The 14,730-nt window shown below is 50.5% G+C and overlaps 1 protein-coding gene across 2 annotated transcripts in view; it reads right to left on the bottom strand.

Moving 5' to 3' along the window:
* Nucleotides 1–14,730, bottom strand: part of CACNA1D (calcium voltage-gated channel subunit alpha1 D) — a 320,181-nt gene that overhangs the window by 34,063 nt on the left and 271,388 nt on the right. For both annotated transcript variants that reach the window (XM_059939925.1, XM_059939926.1), the window contains 7 exons: nucleotides 14,380–14,463; nucleotides 6,402–6,530; nucleotides 3,862–3,927; nucleotides 2,091–2,182; nucleotides 1,042–1,201; nucleotides 305–432; nucleotides 70–166 (listed from right to left, as the gene is read on the bottom strand). In XM_059939925.1, coding sequence (XP_059795908.1) covers nucleotides 70–166; nucleotides 305–432; nucleotides 1,042–1,201; nucleotides 2,091–2,182; nucleotides 3,862–3,927; nucleotides 6,402–6,530; nucleotides 14,380–14,463 — 756 coding nt within the window. The remainder of the gene's footprint in view (nucleotides 1–69; nucleotides 167–304; nucleotides 433–1,041; nucleotides 1,202–2,090; nucleotides 2,183–3,861; nucleotides 3,928–6,401; nucleotides 6,531–14,379; nucleotides 14,464–14,730) is intronic.

Raw genomic sequence — 14,730 nt, 5'->3', positions numbered from 1 at the left:
AAGGGTTTGTTGACTAAAGCAGGGAGTCCCTGCAAGAGAGGCCGTCAGGGATGCCAACAGGACACTTACCTTGCAGGCTACCCTGTGTGGACACAATTTCCCAAACCCCAGGGGGGGCTGGATGCGGCGGAGCAGAGTGACCACGTCCAGGTGCTTGATTCTTCCCCTGGAGACAAAGTACGGCATGAGGTGCAGGGTAGCAGCAGCAGGCCTGGGCTTTCGGTCCATCCCACCTTCCACAGAAAAGCACACCCAACATCCAGAAACAGCCCACACAAGCCAGATGGAATTCTTTTCAACCTACTTTGCCTCGGGGTCATATTCGGACCATATTCTTTTGAATTCGTCTAAATGGTGAGGCCCCAGAATAGACCAGTCCCGGGTCAGATAATCGAAATTGTCCATGATGACAGCCACAAACAGGTTGATGATCTGTAAAAGCCAATCGAGAGGGAGTTTCAGCTGTACTGGGATGAGCTGGGTTCAACCCTAGTGAGTGCTTCCTAATTATAAGGGTCACAAGACATTTGGACCCATTTCTCCTAGAGAGGCTGAAAATCTTTCATTCTGGAGAATGTTTAAGAAAAAGGCAGACTTCTAGCTTTCCAAAATGGTTTGGGTATAGGCCCAGGGGAGGGCAGGGGGGAATGTACTGTCTGTCCTTTTGAAACACACTGCAGTGTTATAATTTGCCACCAAATAACTCACTCTCGTAAGTCGCTACTATGTGCAGTGGCTTTGAACTCACTCTCGTAAGTCGCTACTATGTGCAGTGGCTTTGAGATTTTTATAAAGGGACCAGCAGCCCTAAGAAGCTGGGGTGGTGAAGCCTGTTAGCGAGCACCCAACCCCTGCTCACACCAAAGCTGCTAGTAACACAGGCCTTGCTCAGCAAAACCTTGACGGCCCAGTGGAGTCTAGACTGCTCATCAGCATAAAATACCCCACAGCTATTTGACGGGGCAACGTCATTGGTCTGAATCCCAAATGCTACATGAATAGGTGTCCATTGGTGGTGGGGTGGCTATTCTGATCACTTACCAGAAATGCGCAGAGCATGTAAAAACTGATGAAATAAACAATGGCGAAGTTGCTCCCACAGGTGTACTCCTCCCCGGGGTTGTAATCGGACTCGGGGTCACAGAGCTTTCCCGGGAGGCAGGCCAGCATGATTTCCTGCCAGGCCTCCCCCGTCGCACACCTTTTTTAGATTAAGCAAAGAAACGAAGAAGGCATTTGAGGCTTAGATCTTTAAGAAATTTTAAGAAAAAAAAATTTTTTTAATTAGACCAAAACCTAAGTACTTTGGGGGGAAAGCCAGTTGGATTTAGTGAAAATTCCTACACTGAAATTCCTACTTATTTTCAAATGCAACTTACGTATCATTAAGGGAGGCCCTGTTGCAACTCCCTTTGATTTATATCAGTCACTTGATACAAGCACATCAATTCTTTTTGTATAAAGGGATGTTTGTTTTGTTGTCTTCTCTCCTTTAAACGCTTATGCTACGATTTTTAAACGATTATTATTTTTAATGACCTAACATCTGACAACTTGATTAGATCCCCATTCATTCTGTTGAAAGCAAAGAACTGGAAACTATCTAACTTACAAAGAACTTGCTCTCCAGTCATTAGGACTTGCTTGTATGGTTTCTAGAAAGTTCTCTCACTTTAAGGCGCTTTGTTTACAAAGCTATTAAATGGAGTTAAAAACAATCCCATAAAGTTTGAAATTGCACATCTCAGGATGCTCCCCACTGACTGTGCAAAAGGCCTCTACATTCCTGCTAAATTTTCATTCTTCTGGTTGTTTAAGCACACGCGCCCATGTGTAAGCATATACCCCATACCTTCTTGGCGGCTCAGTAGACCTACTCACTCCCAAGAGGAAAACCTTAAGCCAATCACAATGGGAATGACCAAAAGCCTGCAAAATTCCTCTGTGACTAAAATGCTACCGTGTCTGTTTAATAGTACAAAACCAACAAATACAAAAGGCCACCATGACCAACTGCTTTAAGAACCCGGGTCCTCTGCTGCTCTAGAGCCCAGAACCAGAGAGACTTGCTCCGGGCTGGACTCAGTCACCTGAAAAGCAGCAGCACAGCCTGGGGAAAGGTCTGGAAATTGTTGTTCCTGTTGATCTGGTTGTTATCTCTCATGGCAACTTTCCCAAACATCTAGAGAGAGAAATTATTAGGGGAAAAAAGAAAAGATTTTGTCATACCGAAAAAAAAAAAAAGAAAAAAAAAACCCCTCCATATGTGAATTTAGAACTCAAGTTTGGTCAATACCCAGAGTGCCTGACACTTTATTCATCCCACTAAGATATGCCGGGCTCTGTGCTAACCGCTGGGCACATTCTCAGCTCAAGGAGTTCCTACCCTGCGGAAGGGATGCAAAAAGTAACCAGACAGGCAGCCTCTCCAGATGGGAGCTGGGCTGGTCCAGCCCAACGGGGAAGCACAGAATAGGCTCACAGGATCCCCGAGGCTGGGGGCTGGGGTCAGGGAAGGCCTCCAGGGAGAGAGAGGTTAAGGCCCAGAACTGAAGGGGAAGGAGAAGCCAGTCAGGTGACAAGGAGGGTGAAGAATGCTCCAGGCAGAGGGAGCACGACCTGCAAAGGAGCAGAGGCGACATGGCCCGGGGGCTCCAGGAAATGAAAAGAACGTGAGTGTGACGAACAGCCCGAAGACCAGGCTGCAGACAAGCATGGGGGGCCGGTGGGCCATGGGAAGGAGGGTGGGCTTTGCCTTAAGGGCCAGGAGAAGTCAGTAAATTCTTCACTTGTGGGGATCACAGAAGCAGACTGACATTTTCGAAGACCCTGATGGCCGGCAAAGACTCTTGAGTGAACACGGGGGTGGTGTGCGAGATGCGGTTTCCAGTTCTCTGCGACCACTTAAGTTTTATATGAGGACGTTATGGCATAAAAGACCCTGTGGGGCCCATGGCGTCACAAGCTGCTAAATTACAGGGGCTCAAGCACACTGCCTCTTCGTTCAAAACCCCTGGTAAAAGTCCTAGTCACTTGCAAATGCTTCTCTGGCTTCAGAATTAAAAAGCACGTACCACCATTTCTCTGCTGCGGGAATGCTTCACCTCTTTTTCACTCACAGCCCTCCCTTACCTGAAAGGCTGCACCTGAACCAGCAGAGAGCGTGGCAGAGGGACCCTGGGGAGGTCCAGGGCCACAGGCCCCTCCACCTCCCTCTCCTCCAGGAGGCGCTGCCCCCTCCCCGCCCACTCTGTGTTAGGACTCAGCTGTTAGGGAAGCTCCTATCCCCCCTTCCCCACCTCAGGAGGAGCTGGGGAGCATCCCACAGCCCCTCAGCCAGGACCAGACCACAGAAGAGCCTGGTTTCACGCTTCTTTTTAGAGGGGCGCTTCTGAGGCAAGATAATGGTTCCAGTTCAGCCCCAACATCTAGAAATAGTTTATAATGCTTTCAGATGATAAACAGACTTTTGTATCACTCAGTATCTTCTTAGCAACTTTGATGCAGAAAATAGGACAATTATGGCTTTTTTCAGTACAGCATTTGCTGTTGCTACAATCAACGATGGGTTTTCTCAATCAGTTGGCTCCCCTCAGACCCAGACTGGGGTGGGGAGTGCCCTAAACCCAGCTTCCTCTGACATATTCCAACCTCCCCCTGCCTTTCTGAGCCCGGCTCTCGCTGGCACAGGCTCTCTCCTGCAGGGCCACGTCTTTTTCATCTTTATAGCTCTTTAGCAGCCAAGGCGTCTGGCTGAAAAATCATGACCTGTCTTTCCAGTCGACCTGGCCGAGGTACAGCCTGCCACAGATCTGGGGCGACGTAGCAAAGGAGACCCGGGGGAGAGGTGCTGGGGCGTACCTGCATGCCGATAACCGCGTAGATGAAGAACAGCATGGCGATGAGAAGGGCGACATACGGGAGCGCCTGGAAGAGAAGCAGCGCTTGGCTCAGCGCGCGCATCCTGTGCCCCCGGATGGCTTGGGGGCAGACTGAAGGCCCGCGTGGGGCACACGCTCTATTCTTTTCCACGTTATATTGAAAGGACATCAATAGTGAGGAAGAGCTTTTTAAACCCCAGCCCAGCAGCACGGCTTCAGCCCTGAGGACGGCAGCCCACGCGCACCTCGGGTTACGAAGCTGCAGGCACGACGTGCTTTCCACAGTTGTTAACAGTGCGTCCTAATCCTAAACAGTGTCGCTCTCAGAAACTACTGTACTTGATGAAACAATTCCAACATGCTAGACAATGAGATCGCTTCCGCTTTCTTTTGTGGGCGTGTTTGAGGTGGGGGCAAGGGGCTCTTTTGCAAAGGAACATCTTTATGCAAAATCACCTTGCATCTGCTTAAGTACTTCCTTAGGGTGAAGCCTTAGGAGTGGAATTACTGGGTCAGAGGGGAAGAACCACTTTCTGGCTGTGGCTGTAGAAAGCAAGACACCTTTCTTAAAATGCACTCTTTCTGAAAGAACCGGGGAGCTGGGGGCTGGGCCAGGGAAGAAAAGGAGCTAGCTGTGTGGTCACCAAGCCTGGGCTCTCCTTAGGAACATCAAATATAAGCACATGTGTCGGATCAGACCACTTGTCTTTTTTTTTTTTTTTTAATTTATTCATTTTTGGCTGCGTTGGGTCTTCGTTGCTGCGCGCGGGCTTTCTCTAGTTGCGGCTAGTGGGGGCTCCTCTTCGTTGCGGTGCACAGGCTCTAAGTGCGCGGGCCGCAGTGGCTCTAGAACGCAGGCACAGCAGCTGTGGCGCAAGGGCCTAGTTGCTCCATGGCATGCGGGATCTTCCTGGACCAGGACTCGAACCCGCATCCCCTGCAATGGCAGGAGGATTCTCAACCACTGCGCCACCACGGAGGCCCACCACTGGTCTTTTAATCCAAGGCTCCTCAACTGCTTGTCTCCCTCATCTCAAGTGACAGAAGATTTCTGTGTGCTTGGCACGCCTCCAGGGAGTGCCCAGATTGTTAAACTTAAGGCCAAGCTCACATGCATAAAGCCTCCACTTGCTCTCCTATCTGAGAAAGGTCATCAGAAACCCAGTGGCTAAAAAGCCTTCCGACTTGTGCCAGCTCTGGATCTGTGACTGCCAGCTTGGCCCAGTGCAGTAGCACCATCCTGACAACTGGACTGGTTAACAGAGTCCCACAGGGTTAGTTTCAGGCTGTCCTTGCCATACCAGTATGCGTTTTCTCCCTAGACGAGCAAATGTTTAAGAATTCTCTTGGCATAGTTTCTCAATTTTTATGGACATGAATGGTCATGTATGGTCATGTCTCTGTGACATGAATTCATCTTATAGTGACCAAAACTTTTAAAACAAAGTTTAATGTAAGAATGACATTATTGCCTGAATCATTCTATTTTTATAGCGGTTCATTCACAAATGTTGGTACTTTGTATTAATAGCAACCGTCTAGGATTTAATCCCTTTCCAGGACCGAGGGTCACCTGCTCGAGGCCCCCACCTGCCCTGCCTCTCTCAGAGCTGCATCCCGGCTCCCCCTACAGTCTCATTTTCCCCAACAGGACTTGCGATTTCCCTTCTTTGAGTTTCTGGATCTACCTCCTTCCCCAGATGCCAAACCTTCTCCTCTTTACCTGTTAAAATTCTACCCACTGTGGAAAAATGTTTCCTGGGATATTAACACCAGTTTCCTCAGAGCCGATGGGGTTGTTCTTTGTGTATCTTCGAATAACTTAATTTGTTAATGTGAGCATTTACTACTTTTGAATTAAAAAGTCAAAAGATAAAGAAACGAAGATCCATGACTCATTTTCTAAAGTTCGTGCACATCTACAAACTCCCCCATGCAGTGCACCTCTTAATAAGAATCTGTGCCCCCCTCCCCAACGGAGTAAGTCCATAAGACCAGAACATCTAGGGTGGGATGCTGGAAGGTACAGGAGAAGCTGGGTTCTGTTTGGAACAGCCAAGAACCAGCCTGCACCAGGCTGGAAAGCCATAGATGACAAGGGGGACCTGGCTTATACCTAGGTGCCCTTCACTCTGTAATCTTCCCAGGCACTGGATAACCCAGGACGGAGGATGGTGTGCTGGCCAAGGCCAAGTAGTCTCTGATTTGTATCTAGATTAGCCAACGGACAGGACTGCCGCAGCCTTATGAGGCTTCCAGGGGTCGGCTGGGACCCTCCCTCTCTCAGACATCAGCATTCATCCCGGGCATCCTGGGGAGGACTGAGGTGCGGGGAGCCCCGTATATCTACCCATCTCAGAAATGCTGCAGATTTCTCAGCTGCAGGCCTTACTGCTTTCTCTTCTGCTTCCTTAAGCAAGTAATCCTATTTGATTTATCCAAGCAATGCTGGGCCCGTCTCCTCAGCACTGACTTACATATGCTCTTTGAAGACAAAGAAGCCCTTGGCATGGCTCTTACCTGGAAGGACTTAATAAAAGTCCACAGCAGTGTCCGGATGCCTTCCCCCCTGCTGAGAAGCTTCACCAATCGCATCACTCGGAAAAGACGGAAAAAGGTGATGGAGATTCTATTGCTCTCTTCAGAGTTCTGAAGGGTTATCACGGAGAGGTCAAACCCAATGGAAAGTAGAACATGCAACACTTTCAGAAAAACAGCAACAGATGCAAACAGAGGTGGCAGAGGTAAGAATTAAAGATGTGTTTCTAGGGCCTTTTCACCTTAAAAAGCATGATATGAAAGGGAAAGTTACATGCTAACAACACAGGGCTTGGGAAACCCTGTGTCCACACAGCACATGCATGTCCACGTGGTCTAGTGTGTTAAGAGGACACTGGGCTGGTCAAGAGTACTGGACACTGGTGATGAATGCAAACCACTGCAGACACTGTTCTGGAAGGACAATCATGGAGAATACAGAACAACTAGCGGAGAACTCGACATGGCCAAATAGAGTCAAGGAAAAGGCCCAGCCCCTGGAGACTAGTCACTGATCTTACCCCAGGTGTAGCAGTTGGGACAGGGACATTTTCACTTTCAGTTGGCTTTAAGAAATCAAAGATTGAAAATGTATTAATGAACTGGGAAGGAAGCAAGGGTTCAGGAGGGTGTCCCCCCCTTTTTAAAAAAAAAAAATCTGTGGTTCATGTCTGAGGATAACACATCTGCTCCCTCCCTGAGGAAATGCCACAGGAACTGCTTGCAACTGGACTTGTGGGTGGGCAGCCACTGATGCAGGCTCAGACACGACCACTTTCTAATTCACACCCCAGGACATGATGTTTCAAGACTGCAAGACATCCAGTAAAAGACAACGCTGCAAGGCCTCAGTTGTCCCCAAGCACAGAAATGCAGAGTGGGATTCTGCTTCTCGTGGGAAGACTGGTCCTCTTTTTTCAGTTAGGGTTGTGGGTCTGAGCAGCTAACTGCTCCGAGGCGGGCCATTCCTAACCCCGAGGAACGGGATGACTACCAAACAGGGCAGAGCGGCAGCCGCCTGCGGTCCACAGACCTCCCCCGCCCCACTCTACTCCTGGGGCCGCGCAGCCGGGCGGCGGGCGTCCGATGGGCCCTCACTGGCGGGGCTGCCGAGGAGCTGGGCAGGCTGAGTCAGGGCAAGCGGGAGAGGGGCTGGTTTCCCTCCAGAAGCCTTCGCTGCCCCACCAAGAAGGCTCAGCTCTGGGTGACTCTTGGGAAGAAGCAGCTCAGCACCAGCACTCCCTGAGCTTCCGCAGTGCTGTCTCACCCGAGGTCTGGCTGGGCTCCTGTCACTTGGGCCCCAGGGTGCAGAATCCCAGCCCTTGTCGCCCTGTGGTCACCGGCCTCCCCACTCAGTCTGTGAGCCCCCAGGGGGCAGGGACCTTGCCTCACTCCACTCGGTGCCCAGCATGGTGTCTGGCACTTATTAGAGGTTCAGTAAGTGTTTATGAGAATGCAAAGAGGTTGTAAGCCAACTCACAAATATCAGGAGGCATCTTTAAATTAAACAGTAAAGGCTGAACAAGAGTCAGGAAATGACGGCCTTTTTTTTTTCCCCTTCAGTGGGGTCACCTCTGCTGAAGCAGCTGGTCGACCCAGAAGGCAACAAAGGAAGGAGGCTCTTCTGACTGGGGACCCAGAACTGCTGGGTGCTCTCCAGGGCTCTAGGGAGCCTCTCTGCACGGTGGGCCTGTACAGCTAAGGGATGTGTGTGCACGCACGGATGCACACCCTAATCTGATGGGTTCTCCTCCCGGGAGACACAGGGAAAGGAAACACTCCGCCCTGGAGTCTCTCTCTCGTCAATGGCTGCCTCCTGAGATCAAACCTAAAACTCTATAAAATTCATAAAATAGAAGGAGTTTGGGCACATCAAATCACAGCTGAAATTCAACGAGATTACTAAGCCAGGACTAACGGGTTCTGATGGGGTTAAAAAGGAGTCCCTGCTTCGCCTGGGATGCTCGGAATGTGACCTCTGCAAGGGGTTGGTCAAAGCCTGGTCACTCTTTTTACATTCCTTCTATCATCTCATCTCAAAAGGGATCACATCTCCTTAAAAGGACAGATTATGGTTTTTAACTCATGACTTTAGCAAATGAAGGAATTCGTTTTCCCAAGTTCTCATGCTTGCCCACACCAACTCCCTAAGGGCTGTGTGCAGGAGGCTCCAGTCTCACCCATACAGCTGGAGTGTGAGGGGGCGTCTGTGTGTGTGCGCACTTGCCTATGCTCAAGGGGACCAGAGTGTGCATAAGACAGAACACTCTATAGTATATTTCTGCAAAGTCCATAAGTTGTGTGTTGGACTTACAAGAGAATAAGGAGGCCGGGTGGTCAGGGAAGACACTCTTTCTGGCCATGACCTGGCCCAAGCCTCTTCTGCTGGCCCCTCCCTAGCCCACGCCAAGTCTGACAGAACTTTTACACTCCCCTTATGACATGAGAAAGTTAGCAGCCAAACTGACTTTTGAAGGGCACATCTCTTTTTCAACTGCTATCTTTGAAGTATGACAAATCTTGGCCTATGAACTTGAAACCATGGGTAGTCTTTTGCTCAAAAAAAACAAAGAAGAGGAAAAGACAGCATTTGTGGAGGGACAAGGCAGCACAACATGCAAGAAAGGAAGGACAGAGCAAATGGCACACCAGGCTGCGTGCACCCCCAGTGCAGCCTGTGACACCCCCCCACGTGCCTCACTGGGCAGGGAGGACTGGGCAGGGGAGAGTGTCACTGGTAGCACTGGGGGAAAGTGCAAGTTGCCAAAATATCTTACAAATGGAGGGACCCTGAGGATGGCTTTGCCTAAACTACAAACGCCAGCCTGATGAAAAGGGCAGGCCAGCTCTCACCCTGGGCTACCAATTGGAACAGCTTGGGGATCTTTAACAACTCTGATGCCTGGCTCTCACCCCAAAGCTTCTTATTTAACTGATCTGGGGTGGCCCCAAGCTTTCCCAGGTGGTTCCAACATACAGCCAGAGCCGAGAGCAGCAGCCCAAGGCCAGGGTAAAGCTGGGCCGTGTCTTCAGCTGGTCACCCCTACCAGCTCATTCCCTTTAGGTCTGGAGGGGCCACACAGAATGCGACCACCAGAAAAGCCCATGCAGGCTGTTACAGCTAAGCAATGGGTTCTTCTGGAGTTGATGAGGTTTCAGTACTCAGATGGATGCAAAGAGAGCAGCTGCCATCCCCATCTTCCTTACAAGGGGTGGAGGAGGCTCAGATACACAGGGAGCTGGTGAAGGCTGGAAATGGACCAGGAGCCAGCTGCCACTCCTGGGATCAACCGCAGGACCCCCCCAGAGGCTGTGAGACTAGGGAAGGTCTCACTCCCCAGGGAGTTTTCCAACAACAGCACTAGGGGCCGAATGAATGATGTTTCAATAGATGGAATTCCAGTGTCATCCCAGGGCCTGGACTAGATGACCTCGTTAACTCCTTCCCGAGATGCCACAGTCTTCATCTGGAAACCCTACAGGGAAATGGACCCTCAGCCTTAGGAAGCCAAACTATGTGCCAGAGTCTGGAAAGCTCCTTCCCACAGGGCTCCCAAGCAGGCTTTTGCAACGTAGGCTCTGGGCCAACCCCCTGCAACTACAGAAGGCAAATGAGCCCTGAGTTTCCCAAGTGCAAAGGGATCAGTCTGCATTTATGCATTAATTCCCATCTTTTCCTAGAAAAGCTGAAAGGATGCAGTTTTCCAATTCAGACAGGAAGCAAACCAGTTACCCTGAGGCATCCTGGAGAGTTCTTGTTGGGGAGCCTCTCTCTGACTACTTCTGACCTGGTATGTAACACCTCTGGGATGGAAGGCTTCTGTATTTGGGATTGCTGAGTTTGTCTCCAGAAACCAGAGACCTGGTCCCTAGAAAAGGGTTAGCATACAGCATGGAGGGCTGAACAACCTGACCGTGGATTTAGAACAAGAGGCTGAGTGTAGCTGCGGGCCACCTGGTCCACCCTGGGTACACAAGTCAGGGACAATTCTTAGGTCCCTGGGAGTGACCTCCCTACTGACTCTGTACATGCTCTTAAGTAATAACAATGCAGACATTGCTTCTAAACAAGTGTTTTGCCTCCCTGCCAATAATGATAATCGGAAAGACTAAATGTCAGCAACAGCCATTTCCCAGGTTAGGGAGAATATAATGCTGGATCATTTCTCCATTAAAGGAACAAACAGGCATTGAAGAAGGAGCAAAACTGAGCCTGTCAGTCCTCATCTGACATTTTAGCAGCTTGATGACATTGTGACCAACTGTGATGAAGACAAGTCCACGAGAGCTATCAAACCATGACCATGGCAGGGCAGGGGTCATGGGAGGGGGCGGCAGGATGGAGAGGGCCGGGTGAGCATGCAAGCAGGACAACAGAGAGGGCCATCCAAAATGTTTTCGCAAAGAATACAAACGCAAGCTCGATTTCTCATTTCCAGGCCACATCGTTCATTCTTGAAGACTATGCTGCCATGTCACAGAGCCAAGCGTGACTGACCAAGATGGCCCCAGCTCAGGCCCCAGGCTGGAGACAACAAAATAGGGCACAGCAAACAATTTAGATGACCACGACCCACAGCACTCCTGTGAAACTCAGCGAAAACCAAAGGTGGGGAAGCCAAAGACAAGTATACAGTCTTTCGAGTGCTTTTGCTTTAACAACGACTTCACCGTATATATGTTTATATATACTTGCCGCTACAATTTTCTAAAAACAAAACCAACATGAAAATCAATTAGGCAACAGAAAAGAAAGAGCAACAGAGGTTGGGAGAGACAGCACAGCAAGTTAAACATTGCAAAAAATGATGACTTATGGCAGCTAAAAACAGCCAACAATGGACCAAGAGTATTCATGCTCAGCTGAGTCAGGAGTGCGGGGGACAGGGCCACCAAGGGAAATGATGTGTGCCGCTTCCCGGGGAACTCGGCATGGGGGTGTGTAGAGGAACCACCGGCTACACTCAGAGAGTTATGTCACCAGAGGTTAAGGACATCCAGTCTCTCCTGTCTTTGTGCCGTGGCCTGAGGGTCGCAGATGCCCAATAAAGATGTGATGAAGGACTGAATAAATCAGAAGGTGGCCTTGAGCATCCCCTCTTCACTGAGGCCAGCACAGAAATGCTGAGGTCCCCTAAGGTGGTTTTCTACTGGGCCAGGGCCTTGAACTCGCGTTGCTCCCGGCTCAGGAAGGTTTGGTCTCAGGCTCCATCTGACCAGGGGAAAGGTCACGTACTGAAAAACAGTACGAGGATGTTGACTGGTAGGATATTTGAGTCTGACTGAATGCCAGTGAAAGCCTGTATTACACAGAAACCCCAAAGTCAAATGCTAACTAAAAAATTTCATGTGGGCTTTTATAGACCTGTGGCTTTCCTGACTGATGGAAGGTGAAGGCGGACGTGTCTGAGACACTGCTGGGCAGGGCTGAACCAGAGGGAAGGCACAGTGGGCTCAGCCCCAGCACGCGGCGAGGCAGCCAGGAAGCTGCGCGTACTGTCGGCGGTGCACCAGCGCGGGGGGTCAGGCATTAGAGAGCTGGGCTGTCCGCTTGGTGAACAAACCCTGGCCACATCCTGGTGCCCAGAAACTAAGCATGGACCCCACCACCTGCACACCACGTGAAGCACGGAGCGCTCCAGGGAGACCTGCTCAAATTGTCACTCACGATATTTTCACTTCCATTATAGACCACCTCTGACTTACATGAGGGTCTGGTTCCAGAATGTTCACGTAAGTGTACTTTGATGGAGGCTGTAAGTGCTTTATGTGGTGAGATGATTAAGCAGGCAGATGTCTGGTCATAAACTCAGGAGGGAGCCCCTGGCAGCCCAGGGAGGGCCCTATGTTCTCCCATTCGCATCAGGTTATTTTATAACCAAGCATAATTCACACATTATGAATGGTAATTTTATACCTGACTTGTGGAATATTTCACATAACGTGGAATTTACATAAGTCTGGGCTTAAGGAGGTTGGCAGATCTATGTACCTAAGTCTAGTAAAATACCATTTCAGTACCTGGTCTTGGCATGAATTTGAGTGTCATGAGGCTTAACTCACACCCTCATGGACATGGTAATGTCTTACAGTTCATTTCGCTTATTATTACAAGGAAAATCTATACTTAAAATACCATTGTATCTCCCTAACACTTTGGGAGCTTAAGCAAGTATTTTCACAAATATGCCTATCATTTTATCATTGCAACACACCTATGAAGCAGGGAGGGCAGACATCATTCATCCCAGTGGTTCACGAGGGAACTGAGGCCCAGGTCCAGGCTACCACTGTCCTGCTACTCTACACTCCACAGTCAGCCTGGCCCCCAAAGTGGTGGCATACAGAGATCTCATCATTGTTATTTGGTACAGGCTGTCTGGGCACCAGGATGGACCATATGAGCCCGCAGGTGTCAGCCAGGCAGAGCGTGGCAACCCCTTCCCAGCCAGGCATGTGGGTAGGAGGGCCAGGTTGGCACCGTGGAGCAGGAAGCCAGCACAGCACGGCAGCCCACCCCATGCTCCACCTGTCCCTGCGAAGGGCTCCACACAACCTGGGCACCCACGGAGGCCTGCTGATGAACTGGGGACGGACCAGGTGGGCAGGGCCAGTTCTGCCCGCATCAGGCCCTCCCGGTCTGGGCATGGGTCAGATCTGAGAGGGGCCAGTGGCAGGCGGTGCTCCCCTCTCTGCAGCCTCTGAATTTTGAGGAAGGTTCTCAGGATGCTTCCTAAAGGTTGGGCAGGGTGGTCACCCCACCTACCACGCTGCTCCTCAACAAAGGATTCAACTGGGTGCAACAAAGGATCGCTGACACCCTCTCCTAATACACACGAGGCCCTCCTTCCCCTGGCCCAGGGTAGCCTTCAATCTGCGTCACTATTTGGGGAGCTAGGATAGGCATGTTCCCCAGTGTCACCAGTAGGGCTCAGCAGACACAGGGTACAGGTGAGGACACCCGCAGCGGTGGCCACGTGCTCAGGGCACGGCTGTGGGGTTTCCCTCCTGTGCCTTCACAGACCCACAGTGGGTACCAGGGCACACGTTATGAGCTCTGCTTTCCAGCTCAAAAAACTGAGGCACGAAGCAGCCAGGGGCCCTGCCAAGGTCACCCAGCTACTGAGCGATAATGTTCACATACCCACACAATTAACTCCTAGCCCTTAACATTTTAATTTTAAAGATAATGTTTTCCTTCCAAAATGGCAATTCTACATTTACTTCCCCACTCTCATTCAGGGGAAGGGGATGGGGGGCCGGGCGGGGGAGGGAGGAAAGATGACAAAATGTTCTTAGTCTTTTGAAGCAAATGTGTGCTTGAATTTCTAAAGTGTACAGAGGTCCGTGGGGAGGGTTTCTGGTCTCCTCCGTGTTAGACTTAACGAGGTTATAGGACACAAAATTTGCTACTTACATTCACTTCAGTTATAGCAATATCAACGACGCTACCAACAACAATTAAGGCATCAAAAGTGTTCCATGCATCAGTGAAATAGTGCTGTTAGAGCAAGCATTCAGAAGCCACAGAAGAGAGGAAGCACAACAGGAAAAAAAGAAGAAAAGGACAGTGTTATAAAAGGGGAACATTCTAGCATCAAGCCACCTGGCTACTTGAAAAATCACCCTAAAACAAACATGTTATAGGTACATCACTTCGGGTATTGCTTCTGACACAGCAGATAAAAACAGTTAGAGACGCCTATCTTGCCCTGCCTACCGCTGACTCGGCTTAACTCTGCAAAACAGTCAGTCCTCCAAAAGGCGATGTGTGTCTAAAGGCCTGGGGATCAAGCTCTACGCTAAAAGGCCTCTTTTCTGCAGCTCTCATTAGAAAACTCCTGGTTTTCAATCAAGTACGACTGGGCTCTGTGACTTGTCCAGGTGATGCAGTGCAGGGCCGGGCGGGTGTGCAGACAGAGACAGGATGGGAGGTGGCCCCGGGCGGGCACATACTCACGTCGGCTTCGCTGAGCGCCACGTCTACAATGCTGCCGATTACGATGAGGGAGTCAAACGTGTTCCAGGCATCACTAAAGTACCCCTGGACAGAGCGGGCGGGGGCAGACGTTTATGAGCACGTAGGAAGGAGAAGCCACGCCGACCACGTGGGGACACACCCGGGCCCCGCAGCAACCACGGCAACCAGGGGGTGTGGGAGGGCCAAAGGGAAGTGACCATACCGTCCACCGGTGCAGAGGGACATGGGGCAGGGGCACCTGCATGTGTGAGAGAGGCCACGGGTGCATGGGCCAACACACACACACACACACACACCCCCCACACACACCCCACACACACATACCTGCAG

Source organism: Balaenoptera ricei, chromosome 11 (assembly GCF_028023285.1).
Source record: "Balaenoptera ricei isolate mBalRic1 chromosome 11, mBalRic1.hap2, whole genome shotgun sequence".
NCBI classification, from domain to species: Eukaryota; Metazoa; Chordata; class Mammalia; order Artiodactyla; family Balaenopteridae; genus Balaenoptera; species Balaenoptera ricei.
This window is presented reverse-complemented; position numbering and strand designations above follow the sequence as displayed.